Raw genomic sequence first — 23,547 nt, forward strand, 5'->3', positions numbered from 1 at the left:
CGGCGGCGGCTCCTACTCGAAAGCCTGGCGGAAGAGCTCCGTCTTGCAGGCCCTGCGGAACTGTACAAGGTCCCGCAGGGCCCGGATCTCCGCCGGGAGCTCATTCCACCAGGTAGGAGCCGCCACCGAAAAAGCCCTGGCCTTGGTTAGGGCAAGCTTAATGTCCCGGGGGCCTGGAACCTCAAGGAGGTCGAGACTCCCCGATCGCAGTGCTCTTGGGGGGGTTCTGAGGTTCACTCTCAGGAAAGTGTTCTTAGGATTGCTGTTTAGGAAACTAATTTATTCACCTAGGCCTCTTTTAACTGAGTACCAGGTGACTGCTTGTTGTGGCTTAATTTTATAATTGTATCGAAAAGCAATCAGAACGATACACTTACACTGAATCACACCCTTGGCCCATCAAGGTTCACATCACCTCCTGCCAGGTCCTTTTAACTGGAGATGCCCCCCTGAGCCATGGCACCTCCCCTAATTAGAAATGTATTATTAGTAAATATTACAGATCATTGGAGGAGAGAGAATTATGTGACATAGGCATGTGACATAGGCATGCCTCCTAATACATGGTTGTACTTGAAGGGCCTAGTAAAACCAGTTTGTGTTTGAGAACTAAGTCAGCTGTGCTGGGAGAAAGAGCCCAGGAGAGAGCTGCTGGGAAAGTGAGTGCCCCCCCCCTCCTAAACTGCTAAACTACTAGGGGGCATTAACGGAGGTTGCTTTGTAAGAAGACAGGAGTTTGAGGGTGAGTGGGTGCTCGTAGCTTGCTGGATAGTGGTGTTTTGCCTGGATCTGTTTTGGTCTTTTGTTTGGTGTGTTGTTCATTAAGCAAGGTCTGTTTCCCTGGGGCTGATTGCAGGCCCTACCCTCTGGGGCACCCACTACACCATACTGGGGCACCTCAAGATTCACCCAGTGTTCTCCAACAGCCCAATCATTTCTGTCAGTTAATAGCATCCAGTTGTCTGTTGGTGGCAACTTCAAAGGCATTGCTCCAGTGAAGAACAGGAGGCAAGAGGCATCACTGTAGTGCCATTATTAGTGAAATCCCCTTCCCGTCTTTGTTTCTGCCTTGCTAGAGCTGTACAAAATGGCATCCAGTAGCAAGCACAGAAGCAGTGGATGTGGAGTGTCCTGATGCGAGTGGGAGTCGCTGGATCTCTTCTCCCTGTGGGGGGAATAGAAGGTGTAGGAGGCATTGGGGTCTTCTCACAGGAACATAGACATTTTTGAAATGATTTCTGAGGAGATGGCATTGAAGGGGCATAAGAAGAAGAAGAAGAAGAAGAGGAGATTGGATTTATACCCCGCCCTTCACTTGGAGTCTCAGAGCGGCTTACAAACTCCTTTCCCTTCCCCTCCCCACAACAGACACCCTGTGAGGTGGGTGGGGCTGAGAGAACTCTGACACAAACTGCTCTTTTTCAAGGATAGCTAGCTGTGCCAGAGCTTGTGTCTGACCCAAGGTCACATCAACAGGTGCAAGTGGAGGAGTGGGGAATCAAACCCGGTTCTCCCAGATTAGAGTCCGCACACTTAACCACTACACCAAACTGGCTCTCTACAGGTACTACAGATCTGTGGTGGAGTGCCGCACTAAATCTTAAGTCCCTATGCCAAGATTACAAGAAGACAGTGGCACATAACAGGCAATCTGGTAATTCACCTGCGAGCTGTCCGTACTTCAGCGAGCTCCACCGTATTTTAAAGGCGACCCCAGCATTACACCCAGGTGCCTTGTGAGGAGCATGGAACTCCAGTTCCATACTGGGGCACCTCAACCCTGCCTCGATGATGCTTTAGGTTCTGAAGAACTGTTCATATATGACCTGGAGATGGTAAGCCCTGCAGGCATACTAAGCTCCACGCCATCAGATGTCGGTGAGTTGACACAATCCCACAATCGGAAATCTTTCTCTCTGTGTCATGTTACTCTATGTTTCTGCCTTGGATTTTCATCCAGCTCTTAATTCTTGTACATGCAGGTAGTCCTGGGAAGCTGCTTGCAAATGCCGGGGAAGAGGACTTGGATGTGACCAGGATCAGCACCCATCTGGGTACTGGTGTATCCCACTTCGCCACCCCCACCCCCCAATATAGGTCTTCAAACTGTTAAATTCATTTCTTCAGATGTTGGCTAAATCCCAAGGTCAAGTACATACCTAGCTCAATATGGAGAGCTACAACTGTTCTGATCATCAGCAGGCAGCAGGCGCAGATATGGGGGGACACTTCAAACAGTATTATGCTGCATTCAGAGCACCTGTGAGTTATGGCGGCTGGAAAGGTTCCACTTCATGCTCCTTGCTGACCAGTAAGTGTTGGTGCTTGTTGGGCAATAGTAGGAGGGCTTCTGGAGTCTGGCACCGATAGTAGACCTCCTGATGGCGCCTGGTTTTTGGCCACTGTGTGATAGAGTGTTGGACTGGAGGGATCATTGGCATGATCCGACATGGCTTCTCTTATATTCTTATGTGGTTATGTTTGCCTTTCTTGATGCCTTTTCACAACCACTGTTTCGAAATCCACTTCTGATCTAGAAGTGTGAAAATGGTTAAGATTTTTGCAAATTTCTGAAGAACTTGCTGCTGGACCAGTTAGGCTAGTATTTGGTATAGGGGTCTCTGAGGGGAGGGAGAAGAGAGTACAAGGTGATTAAAATGGACTTCTTGAAGAATGGAGATAGAATACATACATTCAGTCTGATATATACATACGCAAACCAAAATTATTATGAGGTGTTAGCTGTTTAATGGACCTGTAAAATCCAACAGAACTGGTAGCCAATATGCAATACAGGCTCTATTTAACAATATATTTAAGAAGACTCCATTCAGCAGTTGGTAATACTATAAATTGGACGAGGTAAAATTAGTTACTCCTGGACTGCAAAACCGTCACCCTTCTTTTACAAATACCTAACTACCAATGTCTTTTTCATATTCTGTTGTTAAACCAGAAGCCTGAATATTTATTGAAAAACCAGTATAGTTCTCCAAATAAAAGTGCATTGCACCTTTCATTGGATTCCTGCAAAAATGTCTCATCTAAGAACAAAAAACAAAAACAACTAATAACAAATGCAGATGCAAGGTCAGAGTGGCCATTACTGGATTTACAGAATCGGGAGCCAGCTGTGGGGGTTGTGCATGCTCCCAGCCTTTCCCTTTTTATGCACAGATTCCTACTATCTCTGCTATAGTTAGGTCTCACTGCCCTTGGTCATAATTATACCACCAAGCTGGGGACACTGGAAACTAGGTCGCCGTCCACCCAGCGGTTTGAAAGCTTCGGCGAGTAGATAAATTGGGTACCACTCCTTAGAGAGGGTGGGCACACAACCCCCCCCCCCGGGGGGGGTTGTGTTAGCCAATCGGATGGTCTGCGCTTAAGATCCGCAAGCTGGAAAAAGAACTACGCTGCAAGAAATAGCCTGCAATAGGCCACTCGGCCAGACGGTGGCAGTGGTGCGCTGCGACTGAGACAACGCTGACGACATCAAGCGTCGCCGAAGGAAGGAATGGAACACGCCTGGACCTGCTGCTGACTATCTCCGTTGACTACGATAAAAACGTGTGTGATTTAATTGATATATGTTGTCTTCCCTTACCCCCAAGCATTGTTAGTCCCATGTGATATTCATGAGTAACTGTACATCGCTCAGAGCCGGCAGCTCTGCATGGATTGAGCGATTAATAAATGGAAAGATTATTATTATTATAGGTTTTGAAACCTTATGGAAGGTTTCTGCATGAACCCCAATTCAGAGATATGTGTTCAGTTTGTGTTGGTAGGAGCTCCTCTTTTCAGAAATGAGATGCCAGGTCAAAGTCATAATCAAATGCCAGGCTTAACAGTGATTGGTGTTGAATGGGCCAATGAGGAAGACCGTATTCTATCCTGTGTGAACAACAACAAAACATGGCATGAGTGAGAGAGCTCATTGGCAGTTCACTGCATTATTCTATACAGTTTGGAGTGTGGTGTTCTTAACCTTCCAGGCCAGTTTCATTGCATTGTTTATTTATTTCATTTATACCCCACTTTTATATTTTTATTGACATTGTTTTAATTGCATAACTACACTTTGTAATAGTGTATTGCATTGTTTTTACTTGTGTAATCACCTTGTCTCATTGAGAAAGGGGCACTACAAGTAAATAAAAAAATATGAATTTTTATGTTCTACATCGAAGAAGAGATTGGATTTATACCCCACCCATCACTTGGAGTCTCAGAGTGGCTTACAAACTCCTTTCCCTTCCCCTCCCCACAACAGACACCCTGTGAGGTAGGTGGGGCTGAGAGAGCTCTGACAGAAACTGCTCGTTTCAAGAACACCACTGACAGAACTATGGCTTGCCCAAGGTCATCCAGCAGCTGCAAGTGGAGGAGTGGGGAATCAAACCCAGTTCTCCCAGATTAGAGTCCGCTTGCTTAACCACTACACCAAACTGGCTCTTGACAGTTTCCACAATTTTTGTGTGTGTGTGTGGTGGACAGTGTTTGCTCCATTCAGCAGATGGGGGAAGAAAAAGCAGATAATCAGTGAGCTTTTAAACTACAAAGGAAACCAGAACAAGGAGGAGGATTTAAAATTCCCATAGTGCAATCCTAAATAGAGTGACACCTGGAGTCCATTGACATCAATGAGTTTAAAAGCACGTCACTCTGTTTCAGATTGCATTGCCAGTCACATGGCTTAAGACTTGATTCTACCAGATGGAAACACCAAAGCAAGAAGCCATAACCAATGTTCCCTCTATGCTGAGTTAGTGTGAGCTAGCTCATATTTTTTTAGCCTCCAGCACATGCATTTTCGTCTTAGCTCAGGAAGGATGGCTCCAGAGCAAAATAATTTATGCAGTAGCCAACTCACTCACTCACAACTTTAATGCGAGTAGCTCACAAAGTAGAATTTTTGCTCACAAGACTCCACCGCTTAGAGGGAACTCTGGCCATAACCCAAAGTACCTGCCAAAACAGCTGTTTGCAGCCTCTGAATCACAGTATCTAGAAGAAGCCTGTTTCCTCCACAATAAGAAATATTGAAGTAAGGAATACAGAAATAATAGACAAAAGCCAACACAGAGTTTAAGTTGCATTTAATTAATCTAGGAGAGCCACAGAAGAAAGGACACTCCAGAACTCCCCCCCCCCCCCAAAGAAATGTAAAAATGAAAAACAGAAGAGAACTGAACTGGAAATGTTTTAATTTTACATTGCAAAATTTCACAAAAAGTTCCTTAAAATTACAAACTAAAACCAGTCATCCAGCTGCTTGTCCACAGAGGGTGGCCCAGCCAACCAGCTCCCAGCAAGTACGGCATGTGTTTGCTGTCTCTAAAGCCCAATACTGGCAACACCATCCAGTAGGGAAGCTGGATCTTAAAGCCTTTTGGGGAGTAACAGCAACCCCCGTACTTGATACTGGTTGCGCCACATGCTTCCTCTGCATCATTGGCGCAGCAAGGATGCCCTGATTCTCCTACAAACATATCCAACAAAGAGGAGGCAAGAAGAGGCTTATTGGACTTCCAAGCTGTTGTTTTTGTTTAAACATATCGGGGCTTTAGGCATATACTGATAAACCAGGCCTTGTGGGTGGGGGAAGAGAAACAATTCAGTTGGGAGGATCAAATCAGGTTCTTGTCAACAAGAAGCCACATGGATCCGACTCACAGAGAATCCTTCAAGTTGCAAACGTGGGCAAGAAGAAGCTCTTTTGAAAGCAGTTAGATGGGGCAATGCAGAAACCAGCACAAGCCTTGCATGTGTACTCCCCACATAGATGCGGGAAGTACGTAACATTTTGACCCCCGCCTCTGCTAAGAATTTCACATGAAGTGAGTCACACAACTACCATCTCCTTCCATCAGGGTCTGGCAGGCAACAAGGCAGAAGCAGTCCCTCTGCAGAGAAAAGGGATACTTGGAATCTACTTGCCACCTCGTGTGAGAACATGGCTCTAATGACGAATTTTGGTTTTAAAAATAAAAAAAGAGGCAACTTCATCTGGCAGAAAAAAATACTCTGCAATGGAGTATTCTTCCTATTTTTTTTTAATCAAAGCTAAATTAAAAGTGTGAGCCTCTAGCTACATAACAAAGCAATAAATATCTAGTATATTTCAAATTAAAAATAATAGTTACAAAAAAAGCCTCATTGGAATTAACCTTCTGATATTGCTACAGACTGACTCTTCACAGACAGAATAGTGTCTCCAAAATCAGCTGCAGCCTCCCTCCATGCTCACTGGGCTTGGTTAGTTTAATTTATCCTTTGGAATACTGCTAGACAACAGTACAATACAAGACAACACACAGCACAAGTAAGGGGAAAAAAGAGTCTGCTCCTAAAAGGGTGTTTTGTCATGTAAATTGTTGCCCTCGATGCAGGTCCGTGCAACAATGAAACAGTAATGTCAATGCACTGGGGAGTGAGAGCGACAGAGAGGTGCACTGGTCAGCAGGACTTCCAAGACTTGATTGCAGAGCAGATGGTATGGTGGGTTACAAGAAGAGTGTCTCAAGACGATCATCAGAAGGGTTAGCTTTGAATTCTCTCTGCCAGGGACAGTAGAAATTCTGAAGTGTCTAGCCCTCTCGAACACTGTCCCGAGGCTCTGCTAGTGAACTGTGGATGATCCCAATAATTGACTCAACACCCTCTCCCTCCAGACAGGTGCGGTGGTCCCCTTCAACAACATGGACAAATACTTTTCCATCACAGACCTGCAGAAGGCAGAAAGAGACACAGAAGATTAATATTAAATACAAAATTTAGTTTCATATCCTTTCTGTTTTTCCAGTCAGGAGTCATGTTCACCAGAGAAGAAGGAGAGCTTAAAGTCCTTTTAGCTTCTGCTTCCTACCCCCCCCCCCCCAATAACTCCAAATGAAAACAACATATCAAAACTAGGCCTGTAACTCCTTTCCTCTTCTCTTCTCCCTATTCCAAACTAACAGAATCATTCCCATAATCTGGCAAACTAGATCTTTTACTGCTGCTGTTTCTCAAAAGGCCAGGGAAAACAGTTGCAGAATTGGCAGTGGCATGCATCCTGTGCCGCTTTAAGGGGACGACGGGTAGTGGGTGAAGAACTACATGAAAGCCACATTCATAAGACAAGTTTGTTGTTCTTTCATCTGTTAATAAGAGTTCCTTCTTGGACTAACCTCTGAAAGATTGTAGTCTCCCCCAAGACCTTCTCCGTACTCGCTGTGGGTCTTTGCTTTCAGTAGTACCACATTGCCATGATACTTGTTGTCTGGTATATACTCATCTCCTGCTTTCAGTTTGTAGTAAAAAGAAGCAGCAGCAAAGGTGAGCGCCTCACGGCTGATGTCTTTATAGCTCTGAGTTATCAGGTCCACAGTAGCATTTACACGAGCCTCCAGATCAGGCAGGGGCAGAAGAACCTCCAGCAACTGCAAACAACATAAAGAGGAAAAAAGCTTCACTACAAGTTCTAGTGCAGTTTCTAGAAGGAAACTGTTGTGGGCAAAAGAATGTTACCTTATTGTATTCCATGCCAGTGAACTGCTGAACAAAGGCACACAGTGCTTCAGTCTCCGTTTCTGCCTCATTTCCTGGGGTTAGCTTGGCTCTGTAGCTCTGAAGGAGAGGATGGATCATAAAGATTACTTCCACTGACTGAATTTTAGACATATGACAGAAGTCTTAGCTCCACAACTGGGAGTACTAAAAAAAACAAACCCACCACCTGGAAGGCAGAAAAAACTATTAACCCACATATGGAAGGTTTGGAAAAAAATGAGACTATTGCCTTGATTTGGCACAGAACACAAATGTGTAAATCAGGCACACTGCTCTTTGAATGAAAAATTACGTTGCAAAGTTTCGGTAAATTAGGCTTTAAGTGTACATGGCAGAAACTGGTTGTACAGCGAAACGCGTGCAACTCACATGTTGATTGTCATTTGCACATGCAATGAAAATGTGTGTGCACATGCATTTCAATCTAGCAGGTTGCATGCTGCTCCTATATGGTAATGTTGACTTTTTGACGTAGTTGGAGTCACCTTAAATCAGCTTTACCTGAGTGTGTGCTGCTACATAGGAGTGAGAACCATCAAACAGGAAGAGGCTGTTGAGTGAATGGGAAGGATTCTGTTGGGCTTGGAGCTGACAACATATTTCAAAGGCTACACAGGCACCAAAGGAGTATCCAGAAATCCGATAGGGGCCTTCTGGCTGCACCTGCTTAATACAGTCAATATAGTAGGACGCCAGGCTTTGAATACTGTCCAGAGGAGCATCTAGAGATAGGAAGCAAAGATAGATAGATGAAATGTCTAGCTGTGATGATCATGACCAACAAAAGTCTACAATTCTGTGCTAAAATTCAAGTTCTGCTACCAGAACCTCCAAAATCTAGAATGGAAATAAATTAAACAAGTGTTCATACATCGACAGTTGCGAAATAGCATCTATGTTTAAAAATCTGTAGAATTTGCATAATGCATATCCTGGAACAGTGGAACAGGCACTAGACTGCTATATAGGAAGGACAAGAATGAATGTGTACATTCAGTTCAGACCTTGGATATGTTTGAATCATCAGCAACAGCTTCCCACATTAATTAACAATCTTTTATAAAATAAAGAGTGCTGAGTATTCGTGTTTTTTAAAAAAATTAAAAGAGTCTTGACATTTAAAACAAAATCTGCACTAGATTTTTTCTAGCACCAGAATTCTGAGCTATAAATAACTGCACAGTAGCTGCCATGCGAGTGTCTAAAGATGCCCATGGAGGTCAAAGCATTTTGTTGTAATGTGCCAAGCTTGCAATAAACTGTTTTGTACCATATAAAAAAGGGTATTTCAAGACTTCTAGCAGGTGTGGGTTTTCAAAAACGTTATTAAAAAAGACAAACATTTATAGTCAACAACCTGCAGGAAAATGTCCGGTTACTTTTAAAAGAGAAGTGGTGACCCCCTTCCTATAGCTCACATTGTTTGTATAAGCAACATGACCAGCAATTGAAAACACCAAACAAGAATTCAAAGAACACTCTGGGAGGAAGGTTCATAATCACCTATCATGGTTGCCAGCCTCTCATGCTATTACGATTGATCTCCAGACAACCAAGATCAGGTAACCTGGAGAAAATGGCTGCTTCAGAGGGTGGACTCCAGTGCTCCCTCTAAGCTGAGTTAGTGTGAGCTAGCTCACAGTTCTTAAGCCTCCAGCTCACACACTTTTGTCTCAGCTCAGGACGGATGGCTCCAGAGCAAACTGATTTATGCAGTAGCCAAATCGCTCACTCACAGCTTTAATGCCAGTAGCTCACAAAGTTGAATTGTTGCTCACAAGACTCCACAGCTTAGAGGGAGCATTGGTGGACTCTATGGCATCGTACTCTGCTGAGGGTCCCTCCCCTCCCCAGGCTCCACCCCCCCCAAATCTCCAGGTACCCCCCAACCCAGAGCTGGCAACACTACGGTTAGTGCCAGCCTCTCCCTTCGTTCTTATGTCTGTACCATGTTGTTGTCTTTTGTTCTGAACTAATGCTTAGTTGTTGTTTGTTTGTCCTAAAGGGACTTTTGTACTCCAGCAGTGAATTACTACCACATACTTTTCCTTCAGGGTTGGATTCTTCCTCATGTATGTATGTATTTATGTACATGAATAAAATCTGCTCATCTCTAGAAACATGGAACACAGCGAAAGACCTAACTGGTTCAGGCTACACTGATAGTAACATACTGTGAGTTAGAACAACACAGTAAACGTAGAGGGAGAGAGCTTACCTTTGGTGCACTGAAGGCCATAGCTGGGTATGCAGAGCTTGGAAGCAAGCGTATTGAAAACTGTCAGAGATCCTTCTATGGGGTGGATGAGGAAGAGAGGAGACTCTTTGCTCTGCACCTCATTGAGTCGCACAACGGTTGGTCCTTCTGGATTAACCAACAGGGTGTTCAAGTCCAACTGGGGATGCTCGGCCTGACTACATTTTGTTTCATGTGTCAATGCTAAAACACAAAACCAATAATAAAGAAAGAACAGTTAATGCCCTTTTCTGGGTAGCAGAGCAAGCCAGCCCTGACCAGGATAGCCCAAGCTAGCTTGATTTTGGAAGCTAAGCAGGGTCAGCCCTAATTAGAATTTGGATGGGAGACCACCAAGGAATACCAGGGTTGTGACACGGAGGCAGGCAATGGCAAACCACCTCTAAACGTCATCTGCCTTGAAAACCCCACAGGGGCTGCCTTCAGTTAGCTGTGACTTGACGGCGCAAAAAAAAAAAAAATCAAGCCAAAAGAGAACTACAAACTAGTTTAGGGCTTTTGTCTTACTAAACTATATCTGAAAGCAGTGACCTCTAGGCAAATAACCTTTGGAATCTGAGAGAGAATATAAGTCACAGCCATGGGCACAGGGTGATTGCTTAAGTTGGTGGTGTACCAGAAGTGAAAGAAAACTTCCTGGTGCACCATGGTGCAAAAAGCAAAAGAAAAGAAAAGATAGGGCATGTAGTTCCTTAGGAAAAGCTGGCAGTGTCCAAACCTATTGACTTGGCTACTACAAAGGAGGTTCAGGATGGGATTTGGATGCAGAGCACTGGAATGAGCATACAGAAAGAAACATTGCAGTAACATATATTTCCCTGATTCCCAGTTTGATTTGGGACATCCAGCAATCTCTGCCTGATGTTCTGATCTCCCTGCTGCGTGGGGCTGGCTCCATTTCCAGCAGCAGTAAATGAATAAAGAAAAAGTGAGGCACAGTGTAATCATTGGTGGTCCATGCTATAAACTTCATTGGGCAAGAGGGACTGTCATGCACTACTGAGGCTACACCCTAACCCTATACACAACCCAAGAACAAGTTTTGCGCCACCAGTTTCTCATCTATAGCAAGGGCCTAGGATGCCTGCACATGTCAGTCCCTATTTCCTCACTAACTACAAAAAAATCGTGTGCCAGAAGCCAAGTGGATAGGCAAACTTACCATCTGTGGCCCCAGGCTTGGAAGAAAGTTCCCGCAGTCTGTTAATGGTAAGCAATCTAACGTCTCTCATTGCCATGACAATATCGTAGTCCCTTTCCAGAGTTTGGCGTACTTCCACTCCCATTAAGGAATCCAAACCCAGATCAGCCAGTGAGGTGTCAGCATTCAGGCTGTTCACATCACGAACACCTGAGGAAAAGAAATATAAACTTCAGTAAACCCTTTAGGCACGGCATCTTTTCGGGTGAGGCTCATCTTCACACATTTGGTTTAATCATCTTTAGTGCAGTACTGCAGGCCATAGAAGAACTGTTTTGTTATCTTTGGCCAAATTTCTAAATACCTCCTAAACATTTTTTTAAATTTTGTATACAAGCATTTGTTTAATTGTTATAGCATGAACACGAGCTGACCCCAGTTTAAAAGAATGTATTAAGGCTTGGTGAAAGAGTCATAACTGAGATAGCTACAGATCCATACAACTGAAAAGAAAGTAGGACAAGATATAGAAGGATCACAAAGACTATGCTGTATAGCCTATTGTCCTGTGCAACTTAATGCATGATACAACAGAGATAGAAATAAACCTTGCAGAGCAAGAGCATATGTACTAACAAAAAAGAATTGGCTAGCCCTAATCTGTGACTAGTAAAGAAAGAGAAGGGGTAAAAAGAATAGGCAAAAAAAGGTAAAGCAATTAATCAGTTTGAAGAAGCCAAGTGATAATATTTAGTCAATTAAAAGCTTTCACTTCTTGCACTATTTCAACAACTGTTCTCATTCCTTTCCCACATTCAGATCTTTGTTAAGACTTTCCCTTTCTGATCTCCACCCCAGGAGTTCCAAGCCTATTCTTATCCTCTGGTGGTAATCTATAATGGCAGTGTTCTCCTCCTTCTTGCCACCCTGATTCTGCCTTGATCAGTCTATTAATGTTACCCATTGAAACACAGATGAAGATGGGTAACATTAATAGACTGGTCAAGGCAGAATCACAAAGATGGAAGCAGGGAAGAGGTTCACACCTTTAACATCCTTCAAGATAATTCTGTGCACACCTATGACATCATGTTCTCCCACATCTAATCCTGCTTGCTGTATCACACCCAGATTTCTCCACTTGCGACTTAGATCCATCTTCCATACTAACTCCTGTGCCTGGCAGTTTCTCAAACGCTTTGTACTTCTTGGAAGTGATCTCCAATGAGTAAGAGAATTCCATGTCTACTTTTATTATTATTAGGAGGTGTAATTATATCAGGACAAGATTCACTGCAAACAGTATAATGTAATTATGGAGCAACAGCAAAAAATGGAATAAAGATAGGAAGAGAGTCCCTTTAGTCCAGCATCCCATTTTCCACAGTGGCAACCAAGAGGCCCACAAGCAGGAGCACAGAGGTCAAATCTTTCCCTGTTGTTATCCCTTGACAACTGGTGTTCAAACTGCATCAGGACATGGAAGTTGCAAATAGCCATCATAGCTAATACCCACTGATGAACTAATTCTCTATCAATTTGTTTACATCTCTTTTAAAGTCATCTAAGCTTTAAAGGCATGGTCATCACCATATCCTGTAGCAGCAAGTTCCACAAATAAACTATGCATTGTGTGAAGAAGTACCTTCTTTTATCTGAAGAATGGTGGGTACAACTGCACCCAAAGGCTAACTTATTATGTTTAAACGAACTTTTAACAACAACAACAACAACAATACAAGACTGACTAAGATAGTTTGCTAGCTGTTTCTTGTTTTAAAAAGCATCTATGTTTAAAGGATGGGTACAAATCTGCACAGTTTAAGTGAACATACACAAATTACCAAGAGTTTTCCTCTTTGGAATGGACAACGTCCTTGCTAGTATTCCAGAAGCTTGACTAGTGGAAGCTGCCACAGCAGAATGCTCTGTATTTTATATGTACATATGTGAGATTTATGCACAGACACAGAAGGCGTTTAGGGTCATCATCAAACAGACTATCACTATGTAGTATAATAAACACAGTACAATAAATGCTTTCTGATCTGTATAAAGTAGCAGCCACTCTGAACAAAATCCAGTGCAAATACATGGGGCAGCTGAGACTCTTTATTCACCTCCCTTCAGAATAGCTGTTGACTCAAAATACTATAGATTCTTAATAAAGACTTAACATCGCATCTTTAATATATCTAGTTATCCACAGAGATACTTACCAAGAATGTGAGCAACAGCTTCTACAAGGTCCCTCTGGCTACCCCCCTCGCTTCTTGACAACATTTTCTCTGCCAGGACAAAACTAGACATGACAGGGTGAGGCTGGTTGAGGAAATGATCCAGAACTTCCAAACAGGAGCTGATCCTCTGGGGCAGAGTTCCACCAACCACAATATCATTACTGCCCATTGTCTCCAAGACTATACCAACATCACCAATAGCGCCCCACTGTACAGCCAAGCCTAGGAAAGGAGAGAATGCATGGAGGCTGTTAATACAGTATATGGCAGTCGAAATAGGGTGTTTCATTGGAAAACAAGAAGAACAAAACAGTCCAAATACATTACTGGTTATGAGCCCAGTGATATTGTGGTGCACATAAGGTGGCAGGAAGCATGTGATTAATCCTATGTAAATTTATTTTCATTCATTTCTTTGGAAAACGGATTCCCCTATAGGGCCACTGTGACATTACCTGGAAGCCCATCATGCCGTCGCTGTTCACAGATGCGCTCCATGGTAGAGTTGGCAAAACCGTAGTTGGTCTGCCCTGCATTTCCTCTTCCACAGCTTACTGAAGAGAAAGCTACAAAGTAGTCCAGGTCTGGGCACTTTTGACGGGTTACCCTAGAGCAGAACAACACAGGGGAAAATAACTTGTTAACTTGTTTTGCTTGACGCTGATGGAGGCAGGCATCATTTTGAAAACAGCAGCTGATATTCATGCTTCACGTTGCACTTACTGGTCCAAATTAAGTGTGCCGGTATACTTGGGTCTGTTAACTTCCTGGAAAAGTTCTGGAGTCTGATTTTCCAACATAGCATCTTTCAAGACCTATTGGAAACAATTTTTTTTTCATAAATTCCCACCTATTCAATTCAGAATATGTATCTTACTTCCATTTTAAACAATGTGGGAAAAGATTTCAACTGAACTATGGCCTAACAGTGCAATCCTAAACAGAGTTATATCCTTTAAGTTCACTGAAGTGAATGAGATTTAGAAGATGTCACTGATTAAGACTGGTCCCTACCCTTTAGGATGTAGTATATAAAATGTAATTTATATATACACACACACACAAAGACTGCATGTAAGAAGTCTAGTCAAGATACCATTTAAACATGAACTAGTATTTCTAGATGCTGAGAAGTACCTACGTTCCTCTCATTCACTGGAGTTTTATAAAGCTTACTGCATGAAAATACAATAGTCTCCTTAGAGCCTACCACAGATGGCACAGACCACTTCCCTCCAGTCTCCAGATTGTCTGTTGGCCACAAGATCTAGGGTTAGGGTTCATTTGATGGCTACCACTTCTATGTGTTTGATACACACACTGATAAGGTATAACATAACAACCTACACCCCCCTTTAAAAATACTGTTGCCCAAGGATCATTAAAAGAACTGGGCAGAAAGGACAACAGCTTTCACTTTCTAGGCCTGTCCTGAACAAAGAAAGCTAATTCAGCAACCATTGGTTAACATGACTCAGGTTAACAGTGGAAGAACCCACCACAGTCACCTTTGGTCACTCACCATAGCCAAGTTGAAGATGCCCCCAACTGGCCCAAGCTGAGAAGCTTCTTGTATTAAGGCTTGTGCCCCCTTAAGAGTCACAACATCAGTGGTTGACACCAGAACTTGGACTCCCAAGTGCTTCCATTCTTGGACTCGTTTAGCCTGGTAACCTGCAAAGAAAGAGAGTATAAAATCAGACGGTGGATATACTTGTCACGATGAACTTTCAGCTCTTCCTTCTTTTCCTTTTTTTTTTTTTTTTTTACAGAGATAAGAAAAAATCTAAAGAGACTTTCCAGGCATCTGTTCACTCTTTCATTATCTGGAGATGAAAACAGTATTTAAACAAATATAGCAGGAATCTGTTCTGCAGCTACCAAATTTGCAGCTACAAAGGGATGAAATTGACACTTTCCTTCAGCAGAGCTGTGCTTGAGGAAGGAGGATCAATTTCAATTCCTTGCCCTTCCTTACTTCAGCCCCTCTAGCCCACCCAGCTGTTGCTCCACATGGATCTCACGACTGTAGGACTGATCTTTCCAGGAATCAGGAAGAGCTGCAGCCATGCAGAGTAATGTGGGGAAATTATACTATCTGCACAGAGAGTGGTAAGATACTGCCCACTATACCTCTTCCTGGCCATAATCTTACCCTCCCCCACCCCCGCTTTCCTTAAAAACCCAATCCTTTTATTGAGTGGTGATGAATATGTGCCATTACTCCAACACCTTGACATCTGGTTAATTTTCTTTAGCAGATGCCAAACTTATGTGCTTCACTATTCCATCTCAAGTTTCCCCCACCTTAACTTAGATAAAATTCAGTTTTTACTGGGCAAAAAAATTAAAAGCTGAGCCCACAATTCTGAGGCACAGCAAAGGGGCACAGTCTCATCACAGAACGAAATCAGACAAGATGCTGGGAAATCCGTGAAAGGACCTGCCCAGCGATTTTTAAAAGTAAATTTCATCTACAGGGGCTGCATTTCAAGTTGCAGTTAAGGACAAGATTCAAAGGTTTAATAATTCCCTCTGTGCAATTCTGCCAACTGAAACCCATCTCCACCCAGCTATTATTAGCCGGGGGGAGGGGGGGAGAAGACCGGCACTGGAGAAGGTGGACTTTGATCAGTGAAACTGTGGGTTTGTTGGGGGGGGCCCCCTAGAGATAAACCCCTATGCTCGCAGGACTGTGATTTATCTTTTAGAAGTGATACGCAGATTTGTCCACAGATCCCCCCCTCGCCCCTTACAGTTTGAGCCCCATTTTATATTCAGCTTACCAGTTCGGATGCCAGAACGAGAAGTCAGCACAAACTTTTTTGCTCCTCTTTCAACTAGCCATTGCACCAGTTCGAGCCCAAATCCCCCAAGGCCTCCTGTGATGATATATGATTTATTTGGCGGGCAAGACGTTCGAGAGATGGCTGGGAGCTGGGGTAACTTTGCACCCTTTGCAGGAGATTTCTTTTCTTCTTCATTGACCTAAAAATAATAGTACAGATAACTCACCGAGTAAGGTAGCACTTAAACTTAAATCACACTCTGTGTTTATATAGCAGTGAGTTCTGTGTATGTATGTGTTAAGTGCTGCCAAATCACTTCTGACTTATGGCAACCCTAGGGATCGATGTCCTCCAAAACATTCTGCCCCTAACAGCCTTGCTCAGGTCCTGCAAACTGAGGGCCCTTGTGGCTTTCTTGCCATGCCAGAAACACTGTTTTGGTCCTTGTGGGCATGTTTCTTATTTTCCCTTCCTGTGCTACACCCCCCCCCCCCTTATGCATGTTGGCTATCTGTCACTCTTAAGTTTTTCCTTTCTGAAATACAACTGGAATATCGAAAAAGAAATGTCAAGTCACTTTGGGCAGCAACCTCCTGCTTTGCCTTGGCCCTGTACCAATGCTCAATGAGAGGAGGCATAATGGCATCACATTACACCAATTCTAGCCAAGTAACTGATTATGCAGCTGGAAGTGATGTCATTGGGTTGCAGGATGCAGGTTTGGTGAGTCTTTGCCACCCCCCACCCCCAGTCTTCCAGCGGTTGCCAGACGAGGACTGGCAATCTTCAATGACACATTCTGGCCTTACTGAAATAGGTGCAATTTCACAAATTCAAGCTGCAGCTTTCTGCAAGAAGCGAAAGGAAACAAATAAAAGAGGATCCAGCTAATAAATGATTCATCTGGGTCCACAATAACCCTTTTTTCCCCTGCCAAACCGATAGAAACAAAGTTTTTTTATTTCTTTCATTTATTTCCTACCTTTCTCCTCAAGGGGCCCCAAAAGTGGCTTACATCATTCTCTTCTATTTAATCCTCACAACAATTCTGTGAGGTAGGTTAGGCTGAGAGTGTACGAATGGCCCTCAGGTAAGCCAGCAAGCTTCCATGGTGAAGTGGGGACTCAAACCTGGATCGCCCAGATACTAGTCTGATACTAGAACCACTATGCCGTACTTGAAAAGGCCAGGCATTAAGGCTTAGCCTACATACATTTAAGTAATCATACTCATCCCTGTTGCAACTATTGTGCCTTGAAAGTGCTTAAATACAGCTTCTGGTGGTTTCTCCACTGATTTCCAGGTATTTTCAGTGAAAACAATGCTGTATGTTACCTCCAGACTTCAGCATATTATACCCAATACTAGCAGCAGTAACTGAAATCCCTCCCTCCCCCTCTTTCCTCTGGAAAGCCAGGTATTACTTTCACTGCTCATAGCTGTTCCATGCATTCATACACATAGCATGTTTGAATAATAAATACAGTCAGTCATACCTTAATCATGACTTTTCCAATGTGTTTTCCTTGTGCCATATATCTGAAGGCAGCTTCTACCTCTTCCCTGTTGAAGACTGTAGTCCGCAGAGGTTTTACCACACCATTTTTTATGCCCTTTGTTAGCAAGTCTGACACAATTTCCCAGTCTTTGTTTCCCTCTTCAAAAATGGCATCTAAAAGGATCCCATGGAAAGCCACATTCTTCAGGAAAAGGGACATTCCTAGAAGATGCAAAACAGTTAGAAGAATTCTATGCTCATGTGTAGACTCACTTTACGATCGCCTTTCCCCACATGTTCCCCAAAGAGCACTGCGTTCAGGATCTCAAAATCGACTGGCCCTCCATGGTCCCAAAGATGCCAGGCTGGCCACAACCAGGGCCAGGGCCTTCTCAGTGGCGGCCCCACACTAGTGAAACAAGCTCCCAGAAGACATCAGGGCCCTACGGGACCTTCTATAGTTCCGCAGGGTCTGCAAGACAGAGCTCTTCCACCAGGCCTTTAATCAAGGAGCCGCATCTAATAACTGAACTGTGGCAAGGCCCTGTCCCCCTGGAATTACCACCACCAGCCTGTGCCAGCTGGCATAAATGGATTAAGATAAGATGAACATCAACACTGATTGTATTCGACTATGACTATTCCACCGTGATCTGTTATTATGCTTCTGCCATCACTATGCAATATTATTACTGTCACTAGCACTTTATGATTGTTCTATAATTGCTTTGTTTTATGTGTTTTAACTTTGAATGTAAGCCGCCCTGAGCCTGCTTTAGTGGGGAGGGTGGGGTATAAATCGAATAAATAAATAAATAAATGTGATGTGTCCTTTGGCCCCCAGACCATTCACTCATCTTCTTTCTTTCTCTTTGTCTCTCCTTCCCTACAGAAGGATTTTGGAAAGCTCTGCTCAAACTAGTTTTGAATTAAACAAGGGATGGCATTGTCAGTGACCTCCCCAAGTCAGCATTTCACAGCTTAGTAAATCTAATCTCCTGAAGACCTACTGCAATGTAGTAGCAAAGAGTGCAATGCTAAATGGAGTTATACCCTTCTGAATCCATTGAAGTCAATGGGCTTAAAAGAGTACAACTCGTTTTGCAAATCGTCACGTTCTTTTTCTTTTGATGTTCTGACATTCTTAACTCCAAACGAGAAAAACGTTGAGTTTGCTCCTTCATGGATTTCAACAGACTTAGCACATACTGGTTTGGAGAACAGCTGGGGGAGCAGTCTGCTGCAGGAGAGGGGAAATCAGTGACCACCCCTTTCTATCCTCAGAACTTCTGGTGGGATCCAAACCATTGCCATCCTATCTAGCTGTGAAAGAACAAGGGTTCTCATAACTCTAGAAAAAGCAAAAAAATGTGTAACCTACAAAATATATTATCTCGCCACTTACTAAATGTACAAATTAAGTTGTTAGTTCTCTCTTCCTAAAGCATGTCCCCCCACAACTTTTCTAAACCCATCATGCAGTTTTGACATTTTGAATATTTTATAAGGCAAATCTGTATGCAAGTAACTATGAAACTAAACACAGAAAATTTAATTAGTGTATTACTACTCAAACTAAAGAAGTAAAGCTAAATCTCACCAAGAGGTGTATTGTTGGACAGATCATATTTGCCGATTTCCAAGAAGCGCCCATGTCGAGCAAGGCAACGCAGACTTGCCTGGAGTTTCTCTTCTGACAGGGAGTTTAACACCAGATCAACACCTACAAGGAGGACCAACAACAATAGTTCAACAAGAGATTAGAACCATGGGCCCTGCCCTGAACTCACTGGAGGAGGGGCAGGATAAAAATACAGACACAATCATTCTGGTGCAGGACTTACATTGCCCCATCTCTTCCGTACACACTCCCAATTCTAATTCTAACCCTTAATTCAGTCTTCTTAACCTCTGTGGCCACTTTGCTCTTGCTGGACTCTGCCCATTGCACTCACCTGTACCATTGGTGACTCTCAGTACATGTTGCTCAAAGGAAGTATTTCTAGAACTGGCAAAGCTATTTGCATCAAGTTGGGGGAATCTGGCTTGGAGATAGTCACGTTTCTCTTTAGAGCCTGAAAAGAGTAAAAAAGCATTATATGTTAGCAAAATTCTTGGTTCTTCCCTCCTCAGAGATATATACTGAACAGGAATAACTGCTATGTCACTGAAGTAAAGCTCCGGTGAATGATATCTGAAAGTAACCAGGAGTAAAAGTTCTGGAAAGAGAGATCCAGTCTTAGGCAACCTACAGCTGTACCTCTAAATAGGAGCAAGTACAGGATTTTGGCTGCAAAAAGTTTTGCTTCTTCCTGCATTTGTTTCTATAAAGACACAGGTGCACTTTCCAGTCTGGACCCTAAGTCCATTCCTATTCTCCCCACAATGTCTCAGAAGATTGTTGTTCCCCACAAACAGTATGTTGTTATATGATCAATTTTTATAAAAATAACTGCACACAGACAGGTAGTGGTTGTTTTGTGACTGACACAAGAGTCAGCCAATTAGTGCTGTGAACAGAAAGACAGCTTTCTGATCGACTGACAAAAGGGCAGGTAGCTTTGTGATCAATGTTGTGCATTGCTGTGCTGGAAGGGGGGGCAGCTTAATTACTGATACAAGAACTGGCCCATCAGTACTGTGCACATTGGAGCTCTTGGTCAAACTGGACAAACAACGACCCCCCTGAGGAGCTGAAACAAACACACTAAGTACCTTTTACAATGGGTTCAATGTAGAAATTATTTACATTTGTGTACATCATTCATTCCCTCCATTTTAATTTTTCCAAAATAAAGCATTTATGCTCAAGGTGCACATAACTGTTAATTTTTTCATTGCATTTTCTAAACTAAACCTCTATGAGGTCGGGGGAAGGGAACAACCTAAAACTATGAGTAACAAGAGATCATTAATACATATTTTGAATTAATCGATGTTTCCCTAATATCAAAATGGTAATACATGAGAGTTATTGCAATAAAATTGTAGAGAATAAAGCGAGCATTCAAAAACAGATTTGACTAAAGTGTATGCTTCTTAGCTTAAAGTTATTGATTAATAATAGGTATCAGACAGTCAGAGTTACATTATTATACTTATTTTCTTCCCTTATGTTTATTTTCAAACTCCCTTTTATTTTTAGGAGGCTTAGGAGCCATAGCCCCTAATTCTGCTTCAGAGTCTAAGGATTCAGCCGACGAGGAGTTCTTAGAACTTTTTTCATTTTCGTCGTCTTCTTTTTCTGCATCTTTATTGTCCTCCAATTTCTCAGGTCCATTGTTGTTGCTCAAGAAATTTTTTTGCTTTAAGAACAGAGTCAATCTTTTCTTTCTTTCTGTTGAAGTTGAAGATAAAGCCTTCCGGTGTAATCCATCTGTAAGGGGTGTTATGCTTTTGCAAAAACAATGCCAAGTCTCTGTATTGTCTTCTTTTTCTGATCTCAAATGGAATGTCTGTTAAGGTTTTGACTTGTTCTCCTTGGATTTTCAAAACATTTCCGCTTGTCGCTTTCAGAATCAAGTCTCTTGTTGACCTTTTTGAGAATTTGACAAATATTTCCCCGGGAAGCTTATTTTTCTTTATATATTCTGGATATGTACGATATATCATATCCATGTCACTTTGTAACACCTCCACTGTTAAGCTTCCACGAGGGCCAGCTCCTTACTTAAAATCTCCTTCAGTCCTCTCCTTTCTGCTCTGGAATGTTCTGAAATCTCAGCACATATGCTGATTTTTCCATTTGGAGAAGTAACAGTTGATGATTCTCAGAGATTGTATCCTTTTCCACCTCCTCCAATCTTTGTCCAAACTCCTTGGACTTAAGATCAACTTTCTTCAGCTTCTTGGTTATCTTCTCTGTTTTTGCTGAAGTTTCTTGAAGTTCCTTGTGCAACGTGTCAAATTTCTGGTTAAGCATCTGGTCCACTAGAGGGTGCAAGGCTGCAGCAATCATTCTGGAGAAGTCTATAGCTGCTTCTGGTTTAAAAGCCGGAGACGATGTGCTGGCTGCTCCTGTAAGTTTCACTTTCACCACCATTTTCTCAGAGCGCTGCATCATTGAAAAGTCTCTTAAAGTCTGAAAATATCGCTTTCTAGCTAATCCGCACCGCTCTCCGTCAACATCCGCTCTTTTCAAGCCGCCCCCGCCTCCCGATTTTAACTCAGTTCTTTGGATGTGGGGATTCTCCCCCCCTTCCGCTCATTTGGGGCTTTGGGGCGGCTTTACTCCCAACGTTCAGATGGCAACTTGCTAAATGGTAACTTTACTCCCCTTCTTACTTGCATTTGTTTAAGCAGTAGGGATGATCGGTCCTGGAGGACCCCTTGCATGCTCGGTCCAGTGTGTGCCTCTAGGTGCCATTGCTGGCTCTGTGCCGCAAGGACCTATCGGGGCAAAGAGGCACCTCAATCCCTCTGCATTCCGCCTTGGGAGAGGCACCTCTCGCACCCCAGGCTGCAACCCTCCTACAAAGGGTCGCGGGGGTCCAAGATCAACTCGGACCCCTCCCCATTGGCACGTTTGCGGGCCGCTCACATCAAAGCAACAATGGAGCGCACCCACTTGCAAGTTGCCAAAAACCGGAAGCCAACTGTTTGCCAATGTTTTGAAAACAAACACTGACTCTGGCACAGAGGCAGAAGTGGAGGCCAGAGGAGTCCCCATTTACTGGGCCAAAGACAGCAGCAGCTCCAGGACATTAACATTTAAAACATCTTCATAAATATTAAAAATGGTGGTCACAGCTAATAACAACAACAAAAATCCCCTGGTTGTGGGAGGTTCCTGGCAATAGCCAGTAGTTGTTAACAGAGTGACAACCACCTCAGGGAGGCCATATATGGGCATCCGTTGCCTCAGCCGAAGGCCTGGCAGAACAGCTCCATCTTGCAGGCCCTGCGGAACTGAAATAAATCCTGCAGGGCCCTGATCTCAATGGGGAGCATGTTTCACCAGGCAGGGGCCAGGGTGGAAAAAGCCCTGGCCCTGGTCGAGGCAAGATGGACATCTTTGGGGCCAGGGACTACCAGGTGGTGTTGATCCTTAGAACATAATGCTCTTCAGGGCATATACGCGAAGAGGCGGTCCTTCAGATATGTTGGTCCCAGGCCATGTAAGGCTTTAAAGGTTATTACCAACACCTTGAAGCAGATCCAGAACTCTACTGGTAACCGATGCAATTGGCGGAGGACCTGCCAAACGTGAGCCCGCATAGGCGTCGCTGTTAGCAGGTGCTTATCAGGGGCAGAGGATGGATGGCCTTCCAATAACAGATAGAGCTGGGTGTCATCTGCGTATTGATGGCAACCCAGCCCATACCTCCAGACCAACTGGGCAGGGGGGCACATATAGATGTTAAATAGCATTGGCAAGAGGATCGCCCCCTGCAGCACTCCACATTCCAGTGGTTATCGCAGGGAGGTCCTCTTGCCCAGCGCCACCATCGGTCCCCAACCATGGAGAAAGGAGGAAAACCATTTCAAGGCAGTCCCCTGAACTCCTACGCCGGCAAGGTCAGTAGATCATAATAGACCGTGTCGAACGCTGCTGTCAGATCAAGTAATAACAGCAGCGCCGATCTGCCCCGGTCCAGATGTCTACGGAGGTCATCCGTAAGGGCGACCAGAGCTGCCTCCGTCCCACGGCCAGGGCGGAAGCCAGACTGGAAAGGATCGAGGATCCTGTGAGTCTCTGCTCCCTACGGAGATCCCGCTGCCCCTTTGTAGGGGCAAACTGTATCTAAACACAATGTGCCTTATTATGATCTTAGATTTTGAGTGTTAGTGTTAGGATTATAAATACTGGCATAAAACAAAAATAAAAATTGTTAGCACAGAAACCTTTGGACCAAGGTAACTAGAAAAAGGCTGTTGCTACTTACCAACAGTAGTGAAGACACGGCAACCCATACTAAGGGCAACAGAAATGGCTGCTTGGCCCACACCACCTGAGCCTGAATGAATGAGCACACTTTCACCCTTCTTCATGCCACCTCGAATCACCAAGGCATAGTAAGCAGTGGCATATACCACAGGTACCGAAGCTGCTTCTTCTAGAGTAC

At 43.7% G+C, this 23,547-nt stretch overlaps 1 protein-coding gene across 1 annotated transcript in view; it reads right to left on the bottom strand.

The window, feature by feature from the left end:
- Window positions 1-5,157: 5,157 nt before the first annotated feature.
- FASN (fatty acid synthase) overlaps window positions 5,158-23,547 on the bottom strand; it is a 60,501-nt gene continuing 42,111 nt past the window's right edge. Inside the window, 17 exon segments of the mRNA XM_015420388.1 lie at window positions 5,158-6,731; window positions 7,176-7,427; window positions 7,516-7,614; window positions 8,059-8,279; window positions 9,776-9,997; window positions 10,977-11,165; window positions 13,175-13,417; window positions 13,651-13,802; window positions 13,919-14,010; window positions 14,718-14,869; window positions 15,982-16,183; window positions 17,481-17,704; window positions 19,083-19,205; window positions 19,438-19,557; window positions 23,368-23,462; window positions 23,464-23,512; window positions 23,515-23,545. Of these exon segments, the coding sequence (XP_015275874.1) occupies window positions 6,594-6,731; window positions 7,176-7,427; window positions 7,516-7,614; window positions 8,059-8,279; window positions 9,776-9,997; window positions 10,977-11,165; window positions 13,175-13,417; window positions 13,651-13,802; window positions 13,919-14,010; window positions 14,718-14,869; window positions 15,982-16,183; window positions 17,481-17,704; window positions 19,083-19,205; window positions 19,438-19,557; window positions 23,368-23,462; window positions 23,464-23,512; window positions 23,515-23,545 (2,604 nt within the window). The 3' untranslated portion in view covers window positions 5,158-6,593.

The sequence above is a fragment of the Gekko japonicus genome, unplaced genomic scaffold (assembly GCF_001447785.1).
Source record: "Gekko japonicus isolate JY-2015 unplaced genomic scaffold, Gekko_japonicus_V1.1 scaffold360, whole genome shotgun sequence".
Taxonomy (NCBI): domain Eukaryota; kingdom Metazoa; phylum Chordata; class Lepidosauria; order Squamata; family Gekkonidae; genus Gekko; species Gekko japonicus.